This window comes from Vulpes vulpes, chromosome 9 (genome assembly GCF_048418805.1).
Source record: "Vulpes vulpes isolate BD-2025 chromosome 9, VulVul3, whole genome shotgun sequence".
In the NCBI taxonomy this organism is placed as follows: domain Eukaryota; kingdom Metazoa; phylum Chordata; class Mammalia; order Carnivora; family Canidae; genus Vulpes; species Vulpes vulpes.
The window spans coordinates 47,086,833-47,105,520 of record NC_132788.1 but is presented as its reverse complement, the minus strand read 5'-3'; the positions used below and the strand labels follow the sequence as shown (position 1 = coordinate 47,105,520).

The following is an 18,688-nucleotide window of genomic DNA, read 5'->3' as shown; positions in this document are numbered from 1 at the left end:
AATGGATGCATTTCTGGAAAGCCACAAACTACCAAAACTGGTACAGGAAGAAATAGAAAACCTGAACAGGCCAATAACCAGGGAGGAAATTGAAGCAGTCATCAAAAACCTCCCAAGACACAAAAGTCCAGGGCCAGATGGCTTCCCAGGGGAATTCTATCAAACGTTTAAAGAAGAAGTCATACCTATTCTACTAAAGCTGTTCCAAAAGATAGAAAGAGATGGAATACTTCCAAACTCGTTCTATGAGGCCAGCATCACCTTAATTCCAAAACCAGACAAAGACCCCACCAGAAAGGAGAATTATAGACCAATATCCCTGATGAACATGGATGCAAAAATTCTCAACAAGATACTACCCAATAGGATCCAACAATACATTAAGAAGATTATTCACTATGACCAAGTAGGATTTATCCCCGGGATGCAAGGCTGGTTCAACACTCATAAAACAATCAATGTGATTCATCGTATCAGCAAGAGAAAAAACAAGAACCATATGATCCTCTCAATAGATGCAGAGAAAGCATTTGACAAAATACAGCATCCATTCCTGATCAAAAGTCTTCAGAGTGTAGGATAGAGGGAACATTCCTCAACATCTTAAAAGCCATCTACAAAAAGCCCACCGCAAATATCATTCTCAATGGGGAAGCACTGGGAGCCTTTCCCCTAAGATCAGGAACAAGACAGGGATGTCCACTCTCACCACTGCTATTCAACATAGTACTAGAAGTCTTAGCCTCAGCAATCAGACAACAAAAAGAAATAAAAGGCACTCAAATTGGCAAAAAAGAAGTCAAACTCTCCCTCTTCGCCAATGACATGATACTCTACATGGATTAGGGTCCTCCCTAATGATTACATTTTAACTATCTTTCTAAAGACCCTATCTCCAAGGTCACATTCTATGTTATTGGAAGTTAAGACTCCAATGTACCTTTTTGTTATTGTTGTTGGGGAGAGGGCAGTAAATTCAACCCATAGCATCATGGTTGCAACATCTCAAATACATACCAACATGAGTGAGGTATTTATTCTACCTAATGCCTACCAAAGAAAAAAAGAAAAAGAACCGAAAAGGAACTGGATACCAACTTATAAATACTTTTGATTACACTATTATGGGTGACTATTACTTCTTAATACCCTGAATTTTTCACTAAGGAAGCATGTTTTTATTTATTTATTTTTTTTTGGAAGCATGTTTTTAAAATCAGAAAAATGTTTAATTAAAAAATATTGTGACTCCACTGGTCTCTAATCCCAATCTATTTCTAATTACTAATATCTTCTGGCAGAGGCTCTTCTTTGGGACAGAAGTCCCAAAGGCTAAGTGCCCCCTCTGCAGCTATGACTCTCCAAAGAGAATAAAAATTAAGTGAAATTCTTAAAATACAAGCCCCTTATGCCAGGCACTATAAAAGAGAGAGAGAGAGAAAGTACAACACTTATGCAGGGGCAGTCACACTCTCTAGCGCACACATAAAAAGAAAAAAAAAAGTGACTGAGCCAATAATTCAAAAATTCAAGTAAAAATACATTAAATAAAACTAGCAATCACATAATCACAACTGAAAATAACTGGAAGGGCTTGTCCAAGCTAGTTGTCTTTATTCATGAGATAAATATTTTTATGACTAATATTTTCCTATAGTTTTAAAAAATTTTTTAAGATTTTATTTATTTACTCATGAGAGACACAGAGAGAAAGGCAGAGACATAGGCAGAGAGAGAGAGATAGGTTCCATGCAGGGAGCCCGATGTGAGATCCAATCCCAGGACCCCAGGATTATGCCCTGGGCTGAAGGCAGACACTTAACCACTGGGCCACCTAGGCATCCCACCTATTTTCTTTTTAAAAGGTCTTCAAGAATGAACGGTCAACATCCCCACTTCCTAGAATATCCCTAAGTCTGTTTCACTCTTAACCCTCAGAATGTTTTTTTCTTTCATTTGAAATAAATGTTTTCTCATCTTTTCATTAAAGTAGGCACTACTTTATATAGGCATTTTAATTTTATATAGGCACTACTTCGAAGTATTTCATATAAGCTACCAAACTTCATCTAACTATTTTTAATAGCTTAAACTGTGTGATCTTTTACTGGTTTCTACACATCTGTTTACAAGAACCATAATCAAAATGGTGCTCAAACACCTCAGGAAAAACCTAAATCTTAAGGAATTTAACTTATGTAGACTTTAGAAAAAATTACAATACTTCTTATACATAACTATCTTTATAGAATGAGTGAAAAGTCAGACATAATTTATTCATTGTAGTTCAATTTAGTGTATACACTGGCATCATCTATACAATAAGTACTACAGCTTGGTAAGCATTACTCATTATACTGTAACCAGGGATCATACTCAAACAATAAGACAATAAATCTCTAAAAGGAAATGGTTATTTATTTCTAGAGATTTACCTCCTCACTCTAATAGGAAGTCATAGGAATAAATTTGTCACACTAATTTTTGGCAGATTTACTTCTCACTGAAAATTAACTAAATGAGACTGAATAATCAATTCATCTCTGGATTTATTCATTGAGGTATTCATGCAAATATTCACTGAGCACAAACCATATGCAAAGGCCTATATTATTCAAAATACAATAGTTAAGATGAAAACTCAAAAAAAAAAAAAAAAAGAGGAAAACTCCTGGTGCCATAACACTTACATTCTAGTAGAGTTAGATTATTAGTACATATAACCTTATTTGGAGAGGCCACGAAATATCTGAAAAATTAATTTGGGAGAGGAAAAAGTAACTAAAAGAAGATAAAGGGAAATGAAAAAAAGAATTTAAGCAAAGAGAGTAGAGTTTACCAAAGCCCTAGAATAATAAGAAACTCTAATAAAGATGATAAAGGAGCACTAATGTGGCTAATGTGCAGAGAGCAAGGGGGAAGAGGAAGGAAAATGAATGGAAGAAAAGCTAGAGATAAGACAAGTGAGCTATGCTAGTATCAGATCATGTAGGGGCTTACACGTCATATTAAGAGTGTTCACCTTTAGCTTTACTTCAAGAGCAATTGGTAACCACTGAATGGTCATTCCTTTCTCCAACACCTATTACTCAATCAAAAATTTAACACTTCCTGATTTGTTCATGTCATCTTAGATACTTTTCTCCCTATTTAAGGGACTCCAGGTTTCAAAATTATTTGAGTCTAATCCCTTCCTCAAATGGAAGGTTAATATTTTCTTGATTCTTAGTGCCAATGTTCTGAGGGACCCAGCAACTACTAATGTGGATAGTTAATCTAGACATTAAGATGAGTCTGGAACTATTAGCAAAAGTAGAATGAATAGGCCTCTAATGCACATCTGTTAAAATTGATATACAAATAGAACAAAAATCCCTGACACAAGCAAATGCATTAAAACAGACTAGCTAATAGTGGGACTTAATACTGTTGATTAATCAATTCTTAAACAAAAATTAATTCTTACCGGGAGCTTTCCTCTGTGATCAAGGCCCACTTGTCATCTCAGGTGTTTAAAGTGCTGACAGATTTCAGTACCAGGGTAAAACGTAAAGCTTTATTTACATTCTTCTTATCACAGTAAAAAAGCTAATATTCAATATTTGTAGACCATACAGACAACTGGCCAGGTCACATTTGAATTTAATAAATTAGAAGGGCAGTTACCCAATGATTTAACTAGGGAAAATCTTAAAGTCAGACATTACAGAAGGAGGAAAGTCAAGAGAAGATAAGGATGATTTTAAAGTTTTCAGCTGAACTTGGCTCTATGTTTTACATCATCTCTTTTGTCCCTAAATGGAAACTTAAAAGCATAGTTCATATATCCTCCCTCCCTGTTTGCCTAAGAATGCCTATTAATCCTTCAAATATAGGATATATTTCTTTAGAATGCATTTCTTAATCTCTACCAGTGCGTCCATATTGCCTAGTCCAGTGAGAATCAATCACTTTCTCTGCTACCTTCTTTCCAAGCTAGTATTTCTATTATTGCATTTCTCACATTTGTTTTTATTTATTTCTTCTATGGACACATGAAAACCCTGAGAAGAGGGGTATATTTCTTTAATATTTGTATTTCCAGTGTTTGTGAAGCACACTTAAGAGATACTGTATTTGTTGAGTGAACTAATGCCATGTTAGACTTTTTTTTTTTTTTTTTTTAATTTAGGATAGAGGCAGAATCTGCTAATAGTGACATGGTTCTCAGCAGAAATCAGAACCATAAACTCTGGACAAAATATTTAGAAACAGTTTTCTGAAAGTGCTAAGAGCAACCAAAGACAGACATGTAAAAGAATAGAAATGAAGCAAACAGGTATAAAAATAGTAATGGCATTATATAAAATTCCTTATTTCTTATAACTTTTTATTTAGAAAACGCCCCAGTCGACATCATGAACCAGAAGTTAGGGACAATCCCAGCATTTGAACATGACAGAAGCAACTCTTGAAACAAAATCACTAGAGAAGAAGCCCCAAATAAATTCTGGACAAATGTCTGGTTGAAGCATTAACTACTCGCATTTGTGAGATTTAAATGCTGACAACCACTATGTTCTGCAGTTTGAGTTTATCCAAATAAAGAAACACTTTAAAATTTTCCAACAAAATTCAGAAGAATATAACAAAATGCAGAATCTCTACACAGTATTATTTACAGTGCTCAGGATACAATCCAAAATTACTTAACCTCCAAATAATTAATCAAGAAAATGTGGTCCATTCATAAGATAAAACACAATCAATAAAAACTAACACAGAGATGACCCAGATGCCTGAATTATCAAGTAAAGATTTTAAATCAACTAATATAACTGTATTCATGAAAGTTTAAAAAAAATCATAATGAATGAAAAGATCAGAAATCACAGTAGAGAAGTACAAAGAGCCAAATACAAAATCTGGAACAGAAAGTATGATATTTAAAGTAAAATGTTAACAAGATAGGCTGAACAGTAGATTAGATAAAAAGAGTCAGTAAAATTAAAGATAAATCAATTTATTTAACCTGAAGAAAAAGGAGAGGGAAAAAAACTGGGAGAGAACATATAGAACCTCAGGAACCTGAGACAAAATCAAAGATCTAATAAAGTTATAAATGCAGCCCCAATAAAAAAAAAAAAAAAGAGTAACAGAAGAGTAAAAATATTTACAGCAATCAGTAATAAGGGGCTCCTGGGTAGCTCAGTCGGTTAAGCATCTGACTCTTGATTTCACCACAGGTCATGATCTCAGGCTCCTGGGACTGAGCCCCATATCAAGCTCCACACTCAGCAGGGAGTCTTCTTCTCTCTCTCTCTCTCTCTCTCTCTGCCCCTCCCCCCTGTTAGCACGGGCACTCTCTAAAATCAAGAAATCTTAAAAAAAAAAAAATCACTAGCAGTAAAAACTTTAGGAATGCCTCCAAACACAATACACCTAATTCCTCTTATCAAAATCCTATCAGATGTTGTGAGATGAGCTAAAGCAGTTCTTACAATCATACAGTGTGACTGACCTAAGGTTGCATTTTGTAAATTTAAAGAAAAACAAAACAAATAGAAGAGTGGAAATACATCACAGAATTCAATGAAATAAAAAACAATAAAAAAATTAACAAAGTCAAATTTGTCTCTTTGAAACTATTGATAAAATTGATGAACCACTAACTCAAATGAGAGAGAGAAAAAGAAAAAAATGTGAATTGTCAATGTCTGGAATGGATTATCACTACAAATCCTACAGACATTAAATCCTACAGACATGTTAGAGAAATGTTTACGAACAACAGTATGCCAACAAATTTGATTACTTAGATAAAACAGACAAATCTCTTGCAAAACACAACTTTCACAACTGATACAAGATAAATGAAAATCCAAATAGCCCATGTTTATCAAAAAGTTAAATCCACTAACAAAAAACTTTCCAATAAAGTATAGACCTAGATGTTTTCATTGGTGAATTCTATGAAACTCATTCATAACATAGGAGGAAGAAATACTTCCCAACTTATTTTATGATAACCCCAATAGCAAACCCTGACAAGGATGTTACAAGAAAAAAAATTATGGACCAAAGTCTCTCATGAACACAGACACAGAAATCCTTAAATACTGTAAGCAAGTCAGATCCAGCAATATATAAGATGGAAAACACAGCAGAGTTACTCTAAGAATGTAAAGTTGTTTTAACACTCAAAAATCAATGTAGCTTTGCCACTGGGAATGTAACATGATACAATCATGCTGGAAAACAATGTGGCAGTTTTTTAAAAAGTTAAACACATTTATCATATGACCCAGCAATTCTACCGCTACCTATCTACAAAATATATGTCCACACACACTTGTACAAATATATACAAAACAGCATTACTATAAAAGCTAAAAATTGGCAACAACAATTCAAATGTCCATAAACTGGTAAATTGATAATCAGTATGTAGTATATCACCACAATGGAATAGTATTTGACAATAAAAAGGAACATGAGTGAACCACATATGCTAAATGACAAAAGTCAAACATATAAAAGATGATATGTTGTATGACTCCCTTTATATGAAATATCCAAGAAAGGCAAATACAGAGAGAATAAATTAGGGATTGCTGCAGGCTATAGGTGCGAATGGGAAGTGATGTAAGTGTGCTTGAGCTTTTTCTTTGGGGGGTGATGGAAACGTTACAAAAGTACATTATGGTTATAGATGAATGACCATGGAACATACTAAAAGTCATTGACTTTTATGCAAAAAACAGATTTTCTGTAAGTAAATTATAACTTATGAAAGATACTTTAAAAAACATACTTATTACCATACTAATACTACCCAAAAAAACACATGAGCACATCAATCAACATAGAAAAATCATTTAAAATCTACCCACTCATAGAAAACTCTTAAGCGAATAGGAATAGAAGGAAATTCTTCAACTAAATAAATAGTATTTACAAAAATCTATAACTAACATATTAAGAAGGACTCTGCTTAATGGTCAACTAATGAATATTTTGCTCCTAATATCCTGAAAAAGTAAAGGATGCTGACTCTGATCACAAAGTCCACAATGTATTGAGGATCCTAGCTTGTATAATAAAGCAAGAAAAAAAGCTAATGATCAGAAAAGGAAAAGTAAAACTGCCTATTACTAGAGACATGTAGAGACTTAACTGTTTACATAGGATATCTTAAATAATCCAGAAATAACTATTTAAACAAATATGTGAATTTAGGGATCCCTGGGTGGTGCAGCGGTTTGGCGCCTGCCTTTGGCCCAGGGCGCGATCCTGGAGACCCGGGATCGAATCCCACGCCGGGCTCCCGGTGCATGGAGCCTGCTTCTTCCTCCGCCTGTGTCTCTGCCTCTCTCTCTCTCTCTCTGTGACTATCATAAATAAATAAAAATTAAAAAAAAAAAATATGTGATTTTAGCAAAGTCGGAGACTATAAAATCAATATACAAAAAATTGATTTTTTTTGTATCAAGCAATTAGAAAATGAAATTTTAAGTCTATTTATGATAGCATGTAGCATCAATAAATCACTTAAAAATAGATATAACAAAAATGTGCAACACCTCTAAACTATAAACTATAAAACACTGCTAGGGAGAAATTTTTTACAAACCTAAGTAAATAAGAGATACACCATGAATTGAAAAACTAGGTATTTTTAAGAAGTCACCCCCCCAACTCACAAAACTAAACTATACAATCTGACAAATCTATTTGTAATCAATCCCCCAGGCCTCCTTATAGACTGACACTGGGTTCTAAAAGGTTTATGTATATGAAACAACAACAACAAAATATCTTGGAAAAAGAAAAAATTAACGAAAATTAATTCAAAGCTATCTTGGAAAAGGAAAATGGAGAATATACAAACTACCCAATTTCAAAATTTATCATAAAGCTCTAGTAATCAAAATATAGTACTGGCATAAAGGCTGACAAACAGATCACTGGAACAAGACAGACTCATATACATGATTCAATGTTCTACATAAGTGCTATAAGAATCCAACAGAGAAAGGAAAGTCTTTTCCACAAATAATGATGAAACAAATGGCTATCAATATGGGGGAAAAAATAAAACCTGAATCCATAACTCAAACCACAGATAAGAATTAATTTATATAGATTATCAATTAAGCAAGAGAATGAAAACTATAAAGCTTCTAGAAGAAAACAGAGAAGAATACATGCATCATCTGTGGTGAGGACATTTTCTTAAGGACATAGAAAGTAATAATCAAAAAGAAAAAATTGATGAATTAAATTTAACCAAAATTAAAAAGCTTCTGTTCATGAAAAGACAGCTATAGATGAATAAAAAATTTAAAGACTGAAAAAATTTTTCAAAAAACATATCTGACAAAGGAATGGTATCTAAAATATATAAAGGACTTCTAAATATTTTTTAAATTTGAAAATGGCAAAACATTTGAATAGTACTTCACAAAATATTTATAAATCACCATAAAAAAGTGTTATCCATCATTAACTATCACAGAAACTCAAATTACAGCCACAATGAAATATTATACATCCATAAGAATCAGAAAAGTACTAACCACATAAAATGCTGGTAAGAGGGGATCCCTGGGTGGCGCAGCGGTTTGGCGCCTGCCTTTGGCCCAGGGCACGATCCTGGAGACCCAGGATCGAATCCCACATCAGGCTCCCGGTGCATGGAGCCTGCTTCTCCCTCTATCTATGTCTCTGCCTCTCTCTCTCTCTCTCTCTCTCTCTCTCTCTCTCTCTGTCTCTCTCTGACTATCATAAATAAATAAAAATTTTTAAAAAATTTTTAAAAATAAAAAAAATAAAAAAATAAAAATAAAATGCTGGTAAGAGAAGGCTATCTCAGACAGTGCTGGAAGTAGAAAATGCTTTATCCATTTGGAAAAAGGTCTAGTAGATTCTTGTTAAACCAAATATACTCCATCTCTCTGACCCAGCAATTACACTCTTAACTATTTACCCAATGGAAATAAACTCCAAATCCCAAATGACTTCTGTAAAAATGTCCAAGGAAGCTATGTTCATAATGGCCCCAAACTGGAAACAGCCCAGAGTTTCAACAACACAAGAATGGATAAACTATGTATATTCACAAGACAGTCTGCTACTCAGCAATAAAAAATAACAAACTGCTGAAAAACACAGGAATATGAACAAATGCTAAAGTACTACGCTAAAAGAAAAAAACTTTAGGGGCACCTGGATAGGTGAGTTGGTAAGGTGTCTGCCTTCGGCTTGGGTAATGGTCTCTCAGGGTCCTAGGATTTAGCCCTATGTTCAGCTCCCTGCTCCTAGGGGAATCTGTTTCTCTCTCTACCCCTCCCCCCTGCTCTGCTATCTCTCTCTCAAATAAAATCTTAGAAAAAAAAGAAAAAGAAAAACGCTTTAATGAAAAAAGTTCATACGTATTGTCAGATCCTATTTATACAAATTCTATGTACAGACAACAATATGGTGGGAAAAAACTCAAAAGTGGATGCCTCTGAGGATATGGGGTAGAGATTAACTAGTAGAGCATATGAGGGAATTTTCTGAGGTGACCATAATATTCTTTATCCTGATAGGTGTTTGGGTTACCCATGTATAAGCATTTCTCAAAACTCTTTGATTATACTTAAGATTGATGTTTTCATGAAATGTAACTGAAGGGACAGGGAGAAGTATAAGGGAGACCATAACCAAATATTGAATTTTATTTAATAGGTATATATGTATGGCTACAAACTAATTTGAAATGCATACCAAAACAAACAAAAACAAGATGGATTGATGGATGAAACAAGTTTTGTAAAATGTAAATTGTAAAATCTAAGTGGTAGAATGACAGGCACAGGAAATGTGAAACAAAATCCTGAAATTCATGAACCTTGGTCTGGAAAGGAAAATGACTCCCAATTATCAAGATGGATTGTATTTCTTTGAAGTACCGGTTAATATTAGCACCTATTCTGCTTAAGATAATCAAATATAATTTACATCTACTTATATTTATACTTAAATACATAAGGAAAGGCACACAAACAAGCAGAGCAGAAGTAAAGAAGTCCTCTACAAGTAAAATACCATAACTATAAAGCCTCAAAATTATGAACATTTTTTTCTGGAGAAAAAAGCAACATGGGATAGTTTCCAAATGGCCACAAAGAATAAATGGATCAGCTTTATGACTAAGATAGATAACTCTTCATGTTGTGACCTGATATTCAGTGTCCTCCATACCGAAGACATACTTTATATTTTCATGTCATCTTGCATGTCTCCTTTATTATGAAGCTTTCCCTGTGGCTCTAATCCCCAAAAATGTTATCCATGCCTCTTTAGAAAGTCTATAATTCTTAGTATTTTACTTATAAGACTCATGAAATTTATGTCTACTAGGAAAGAGAAAACTGTTAAAAGAATTGGGCATCAGGAGGCCAACTCTACCTGTGTGACCTAAGATAAATTTCTTAATCTTGTTTCCTCACATATAAATTGTGGATAACAGGTCTTTATCTCATATGGTTATTATAAGGATTATTATGCTTAGTCTCCTGCATGAAGTACTGAATAAAAATTACTATTATTATTATTCTATTATCTCCATATGAGCCTAACTCAGTACCAAAAATATTTAACAGATATTCAATTTTTAAACAATATCTCAGTTGAAAGACCAAGTGAATAAACTATTCATGTGTTATTGACTGATAAACTATTGCTGTGGCCCATATATATAAACATACTTAAGTAACTGCCCTTTCTGTTTAAGGATGATCCTAGTAACTCACTATAGTTACAGATAAAAACAAATGAGCTTCACGTTGGTTCTTCTGAACTTTACTTTTATTTTATCCCAAAAATATTAGATTATTTTTCCATTACCCTCATTTTCATCATGATTTCTAAGAGTAATTCTCTTCACTCTCTACCCTAAACTTCTAGCCATATCACCCATGCACCTGGGAAATAGTGAACCCAAACCCCTCCTCTTTTCATCCCTGTTACAATAGTCCGTTCTGGTCCACTTCTGATATTCCTTAGTTAGAGGCCTTCCTAATGATCATCTTTATGCACATTTGAGACTTCAAACATTCTAAGACATAAAATTAACATGATAAATTGATACATTCTTATCAGCACAATTCTTTCAATGTGAAACCTCCAATCAAGAAAATATGCAATTTATACTCCAGCAAAAAGGAGAAAGAAAAGGCAAAACCCAAAAGTTTTTAAATGTTCATGCTTGGGGCACATGTGTGGCTCAGTGAGTTGTGTATCTACCTTCAGCTCAGGTCATGATCCCAGGGTCCTGAGACAGAGCCCCACACTGGGTTCCCTGCTCAGCAGGAAGTCTACCCTCTCCCACTCCCCCTGCTTGTGCTCTTTGTCAAATAAATAAATAAAATATTTAAAAAATAATAAAATTAAATTAATATTCATGCTTTAATCTCCAATACACAGCAGTAAGTGCCAAATTTCTATTCTCTAGTTGCACAGCTCTCAAAACGTGGAACCAGCTCTTGGTTTTGGCTCAGGGTGTGGGATCAAGCCCTGAGTCCCGCTTCATGCTTAGTGCAGAATCTGCTTCAGATTCTTTCTCTCTCCCCTATTACCCCTCCCCGCTTTCATGCATGCGGCTCTCACTCTCAAATAAATAAAATCTTTTTTAAAAAACTCTATAAAGTAGTATAACCTCAACAAAAAATTACTGAAGAAACAGAAGATATAGTTCAAATGTTATCTTCTTGGTGAAGCTACTCTTATTTTCCTAGAGCAGGGGTCTATAAACTATCGCCCACAGATCAATTCTAGCTTGCTGCTTTATTGTACATGAGAATTTACTGGAACACAGCCATGCCTATTCATGGATATATTGTTTGACTACAGTATAATTAAATATATATATTTGGTCTTTGCCCCCAGTTTCTGGAACATACTTTCAAAACCCTTGTCATTTCATAGCCCTCTTTTGTTATCTATAATTAGTCCCTTTTGGTTATACCTAAGGTTATGCTAACAAGGTGACTCATGGTCAGTCTCAAGCATGTGACTAGAGGGCTGGAGACTGAGTTCAATTATGAAGTCAGTAATATGGTTTGTACTAACTCTGAGTTGTTAGTGTCAAAATTGAATTGAAGTATAGGACACCTAGTTGAGGTCAAAAAATAATTTTGCTACCTTTCCACTACAACTGCAGAGTAGCTGCGATAGAAACACATGGCCACAAAGCCTAAAATGCCTGGATCTTTATAGATAATGTTTGCCTACTCATATTTTAGAGAATTAGTCTCTCACTGCCTCCTATTTCAACATTTATGGTACAGATCACTAACACATTACCCATTATGTTTATATATTTATTTGTCTATCTCCTCCAGGATATTACTACTTATGAACAAAAAACAGTTTTATCATTATATCTTTAGGACCAACTTCTTCACATACAGTTGACAGAAGTTTAATAAAAACACCAATTTTTTAAAAAGCCTCTGAAAGCATGTTTCTATCCAAATGTATTTTATTTTCTACTTTAATATCAGACCTATGTTCTGATTCTTAAAAAAAAAAAAAAAAAAAAAAAGACCACTGAAAGATCACAGATTATTAGCATGTGAAAGCCTGAGAGGACCACAGACACTATCTAATTCAGCATTTTCAGGCAAAATAAAGTCTAGAACACTTAAATGACTTACCCAACTAATTAGTAACAAAACCAAGATTAGAATCCAAGTCCAAAATCAATGATCTTTTCACTAATAGCAAACCTTTTTACCAGTGGAAAAAGAATAACAACATAAGTAAAACTACACTTTGTTCAAAAGGTACCACCCAAAAAAAAAAAAAAAAGGTACCACCCAAAAGTACTCTCCATTCATCCTATTCAGAGTATCAGCCAATGAATAAAGAGACTGAAACAGAACATCAATCAACATACTGCTTCTTTCATAAAGAAAGCTTTGTTATGGAAAAAAAAAACAATTATCTGAAATAAACAATGTGCTTACAAAGTTGATTTACATTCTGGCACAAGCTCCTTATCTCCTCTTAGACCAAGAAACATTTCACAAATATTCAAGTCTGCTTTGGTGGCCACCTTTTCAATAGCAATGTACTAAATGAACATTTGGTACAGAAGCAGAAACAGTTGATAATATAATGAACTATCATATATATGATTCATATACACAGTTACCACTTGAAAGTAATAAAAGGGAAAATAACAGCTATTTCATTTCATATATATGTATTTTCATACACACACACACACACACACACATCAGTGTAGATACAAATATAAAGAGTAAGAGAAACAGAAGCTCAGAGAGATAGAGTACTTGGCTCAAGATCACAAAGCAAAGAAAAGGCAGAGCCTGGATTTGAATTCAGATTAATCATACCACAAAGGCCAAGCTCTTTACAGAAAACCAGGATACAAAAACAGATTTGAGTCATATAGCATTTACACACTAATTCATAAATCTAAATATAGTCCAATACATCAGCTCATAGGTATAAATGGCCTAAAAGGAACAGGTACAAGATGGAGCTAGAAGAAACACCCACTATTTATACACACTTCCCCAGTGAACAAGCTGTCCTCTCTGACTGAACTTCTTGTTTCAGGAGAGAAACACAAGAAATACTGAGAGAGTAAGACAACACTAGTCTATCTAATCAGATCAGCTTACATGGAATGTATGTATTGCTTTGCTCTTGTCACTCTTGCCAAAACTTCTTCCTCCACATTGCCCAAAGTCCTTAGCTTCAAATTCACCCAGCCCCACTGGTCTCATGTGTAATAAGGGTACAGAAGTGCCTGTGTCATGGAGTTACTGAATTAACTGAGTTAGAGAAGAATCCATAGCAGACATAGAAGCTTAAGCTAAATTCTAAATACCGGATAGGTAGTAATTTGCTGGGAGAAAAAAACACTCCAAGAAAGAAGGTACTAGAGTAAACACACTATGCTGATTGAAATTTCCAGATGTAGAATGCTCTCACTCCACCCTATCTACTCAGCAAACTCCTGCTCACCCTTCAAAGACAATCTCAAAAGAATCCTCCACCTTAAAGTCTTTCCTGACTTCTGCAAATAGTTTGTCACTTTCTCTTCTAGGATACTGTATCCTAACACACATTTTTTTTTACTAAAGATCACAGGAGAAATAAAAAACAGAACCAGGATTTGAATTCAGATTAGTCAAACCACAAAGGCCTGATCACATTACTTATTATGATTTAATTTACACATCAGTCTCTCTTTTTAGAATCTGAAGTCCTTAAAGAAATGAATCATCTTTCCAATACCATTCCATCTCAGATTTAACCATACTATCCCTAGGAATAGGCAATTTAGCTCCCAAACACCACCGAGAAATAAAAATGTTGAAATTAATCTCTTCCTCTCCATCAACTATTTAGAACTCTTTCAGGGTTAAGAGCATCCAAGGATGCTGCTGATGTATATTCTAAAATTACAATGGAAGACCACAACACATACCACCAACTCTCAAAAACTAAACAATTATCCAAATGTACAGCACTGGCTTTTAGGCAAGTCAGCCATAGAACACTACTATGATGGGTATTTTACTCTGGACATTGCTGTGAATCACCAAGAAGCTACTCACAACAGTTCTTTGCCAATCCAGTATTTCTAGCACCTGTCAGTCCCAATTTTGTTCCAGTATTAATTTGATCCAGAGGGTATCAAGTGTTTACCTACTAACCACCTGGTAAACTAAATAATGCTCTTCCCCTGGCTCTTCCCTCACAGGAAAGTGAATAAATAAATTTCTGTTGTGCAAGCTATCCACTTTGTGGCATTTGTTACAACAGCCCTGGCAAACTAATACACTAGCCAAACTCAAGAACCTCAAATTGAATACAATAGAAGTAATTGCTAGACTAGAAATTCAGAGACCTTTTATCTAGTCTTAAAGTATGGCAATTTAAAAACTGTGTAGCCCAGATTAAATCTGTAGCTTCCTTGGGGCTAGGTTTCAATGTCTGAAAACCAGATAATCTTTGAAATCTGAGCATTCACTAGCATTCCAGAATCCTAGTTTTTAATTCAGGGTCCTGTTTAAAATATGGTACTCCTGATAATTAATACTAAAATTAGCAATCTAAATACAATAGGGGACCCTGATTCTAATAAATCAAGTAAATAACAAACCACATATTCTCCTTTCCAGGTTAAGATAATGTTACTTCTCAATTTCTGGTTATGATAAATAGGACAAACATTAATTTCCAGAAAGTGTATCTTCACATATATTTTTTAACAGTAACTCACAAAAAGCAGTCATGTATTTCATTAAGAAACAGTCTAGCAGGGGACCCGGAGCAGCTCGGAGGCGGTGAATAATAGCTCTTCAAGTCTGCAATAAAAAATGGCCTCCAATAAAGCTACATTGCAAAAAATGGGAAAGAAACAGAATGGAAAGATTAAAAAAGTAGAAGAGGCGGAGCCTGAAGAATTTGTGGTGGACCGCCATGTAGTGAACGGGAAGGTGGAATATTTCCTGAAGTGGAAGGGATTTACAGATGCTGACAATACCTGGGAACCTGAGGAAAATTTAGATTGTCCAGAGTTAATTGAAGCATTTCTTAATTCTCAAAAAGCTGGTAAAGAAAAAGATGGTACAAAAAGAAAATCTTTATCTGACAGCGAATCTGATGATAGCAAATCAAAGAAGAAAAGAGATGCTGCTGATAAACCAAGAGGCTTTGTCAGAGGTCTTGATCCTGAACGAGTAATTGGTGCCACAGACAGCAGTGGAGAATTGATGTTTCTCATGAAATGGAAAGATTCAGATGAGGTAGACTTGGTGCTGGCAAAAGAGGCAAATATGAATTGTCCTCAAATTGTATTTGCATTTTATGAAGAGAGACTAACTTGGCATTCTTGTCCAGAAGATGAAGCTCAATAATTGTTTGTGTTGCATTTATATATATATATATATAAAATCTGGGTCTTTGTTTTTTGGTTTATTAGTGTGAAGAAATAACATTATAATGAAAATCAAGTTTGATATGTTTGTTTTGAAGTAGTATTGGGGGAGTTGTTGGGATTTTTTGCATCTATAGCACTGGTTACTTTGAACAAATAAAAGCTTTCTGTAGTTGTTTCCTTCGTCAGAAAAGAATAATTGAGACCATGGCATATTATCCCCCTGCATCAGAGAACACCTTTTCTAAATGTTGGGGGAAATCTTCATAGTTGTTAGTCAGAATTTGTGTTTAACTCTTATATGCCTACAGACCATTCTGGGTTTTCTGTTTATTTAGGGTTTTTTTGTGTGTATACTTAAAAGTACATACATAAGTGGTTTTCTTTTCTTTTTGTTATTTTTGAAACATTCACCAAAACAAAAACAGCATTTTATAACCATGGATAAGGCCATGTTTCTGGGATGCTATCATTTTCAGCAACTTAAGAAATAAATCACTTAAAGTTACATTGAAATTTTTCCTGAAGCCTTAACCTTTCAAATTTTGTAATTAATTGGACAATTTAAATATAATGTAAAGAGTCTAAATTGGACAATTTAAAAGCAGCCATATCAGAATCAATATCCCTAGTTACAGTCACATAAATGCAAGTTTATTTGCAAGATCCCTGAAAGGAAAATTTTAATCACCACCAACAACCTCCCCACCCAAAGGGCAAAACTAGACAAGTTTTGGTGTACTTTAATTAGGTAAGCAAAACTTAGTTAAATGGATATTTAAAGGTTCCTTCTAGTGAACCATTCCTTTTCAAGAAGTTGAAAACCCTTGTGCTGTATTGACTAAAAGGTCATGATTCATGGAGCATCTAAGACTTCGCTCATGGAAACCTAATCATAACCAGGTGGTTAGAAATGTTCACAATTTAGCACCTGCTGGAATAAATGGGTGGACAGACTTCTATAATCCAAATTCTTGACCTGCATGTTTTTTCTTCACCCCAACTCATTCCTAACATGTAGGCTCAATCTTCTCAGTATTTGAACTACTGGTTCAGCAGAAACCAGGAAAAACGGTAACTCTGTAGTCAGAATGTTATCTAACTGTATATTGTTTACTTTATTGTAAATACTGGTAAACAGTGGTCAATAAATAGTTTTATATTCCTTTAAAAAAAAAGAAACAGTCTAGCAAATAATATAAGCAAATATCTAGCAAAACACATTAGAAGTAATAGTACTTTCATCTAATTCCTACAAAACAGATTCCTACATTTTATTATAATTGTTTCTTCAACTCTGAAGCAATGTTTTATAATTTGCCTTTCAAAGTACTTGCTGACAATAAAATGCATTTTAATTTGTTGCCATATTGATTTCCATGAATTATTTAGGCAACTTTTACCAGAGCAGGGAGAACAAGTTTTTCCCCAATGAAATGTGGTTTTTAAATTGCTGCTATTAAGTCAATGCATTAGTTAGGATGAGGTATACTGACACATAACAGGAATACCCAAATATGAGTGGCTCAAACAATATAAAGATTATATATATGTGTCTGTATGTAGAAGTATACGTGGACACAGATATACACATGCATATAAAGAAAGAAAATATGCTAGCATATTAGTTTATTTCTATATTTCTAATGCTTCATTTATTTTTGAGATGTTTCCTTCTAAACCAGTGCTGCTCAATAATATAATACAAGCCACATATGTAATTTTAAATTTTATTAACCACATTAGAGGAAAACATAAATAGGAGATATTACGTTACATTTTATTTAACCCAATATATCTAAAATATCATTTCAACATGTAACAAATACATTTAAATTATTAATTTTATATTTTTTTATTCAAGTCTTCAAAATAAAGTGTGTATTTTATGCTTTCAGAATATTTCATATGGTCACTGACCACATATGGCTGGTGGCTACCATATGACTGCACAGCTCTAGACAGGCCTCACCACCTTTCAAACCTCAACTCAAGCATCACCAGTTGTATGAACTACTCCTTTGACTTCAATAGTACATCGCCCCTTCAGTGTGGCCCACTATATCCTAATTTATTTCTATCACAGAGTTTATACATTTAATCGCCTGTATTTGTCACTCTCTACAGTACTGAAAACTCCAAGGCAGGGACTTGTCTTGATCATTGTATCCTCAGTGCCTAGCACTATATATGGTGAGTATTCAATAAATATTTGAACAAAATGAGTATGTAGTCAGATACGGAGGCTAGGCTGAAAATGAGTACATACAGTCAGACCCAGTAGACCATTATTTAGGGAATGGGAGTAAGGGCGAACAAAAGAAAAAAAAAAAAAAACTAGATTACCTGCAAATTAAACATAGTACTCGAGAATCTTTAATCTAATTAAGTCAATTAGAAAACAAATTAGGGCAGCCCGGGTGGCTCAACGGTTTAGCGCTGCCTTCAGCCCAGGGTGTGATCCTGGAGACCCGGGATCCAGTCCCACACTGGGCTCCCTGCATGGAGCCTGCTTCTCCCTCTGCCTGTGTCTCTGCCTCTCTCTCTCTCTCTGTGTGTCTCTCATGAATAAATAAATAATTCTTTAAAAAAAAAAAAGAAAAGTAATTAAGTCAATTATAGAATGCTATATAATTCAATAACAGTGTATATTAAACATTAATATCTGCCTATCATAATACAAAACAAAGCTTTTATAAGAACTCTGGTTTTTCTTCAGGAATAAACTATATTAATAGAGGC

The 18,688-nt window shown here is 34.2% G+C and overlaps 2 protein-coding genes across 17 annotated transcripts in view; one reads left to right on the top strand and one right to left on the bottom strand.

The window, feature by feature from the left end:
* The window catches only part of NBEA (neurobeachin), a 662,404-nt gene that overhangs the window by 622,795 nt on the left and 20,921 nt on the right, over nucleotides 1-18,688 (bottom strand). The gene's annotated exons all lie outside the window — the stretch shown is intronic.
* LOC112918675 (chromobox protein homolog 3-like) lies at nucleotides 15,336-16,122 on the top strand. Of its 2 annotated transcripts, XM_072722439.1 has the most exons (2): nucleotides 15,336-15,540; nucleotides 15,614-15,771. In XM_072722439.1, the coding sequence occupies exons 1-2, from the start codon at nucleotides 15,387-15,389 to the stop codon at nucleotides 15,751-15,753; spliced, it is 294 nt and encodes a 97-aa protein (XP_072578540.1). In that variant the 5' UTR covers nucleotides 15,336-15,386; the 3' UTR covers nucleotides 15,754-15,771. The 2 variants fall into 2 exon arrangements, with proteins under 2 accessions (XP_072578540.1, XP_072578538.1); XM_072722437.1 differs by having other exon boundaries at nucleotides 15,336-16,122.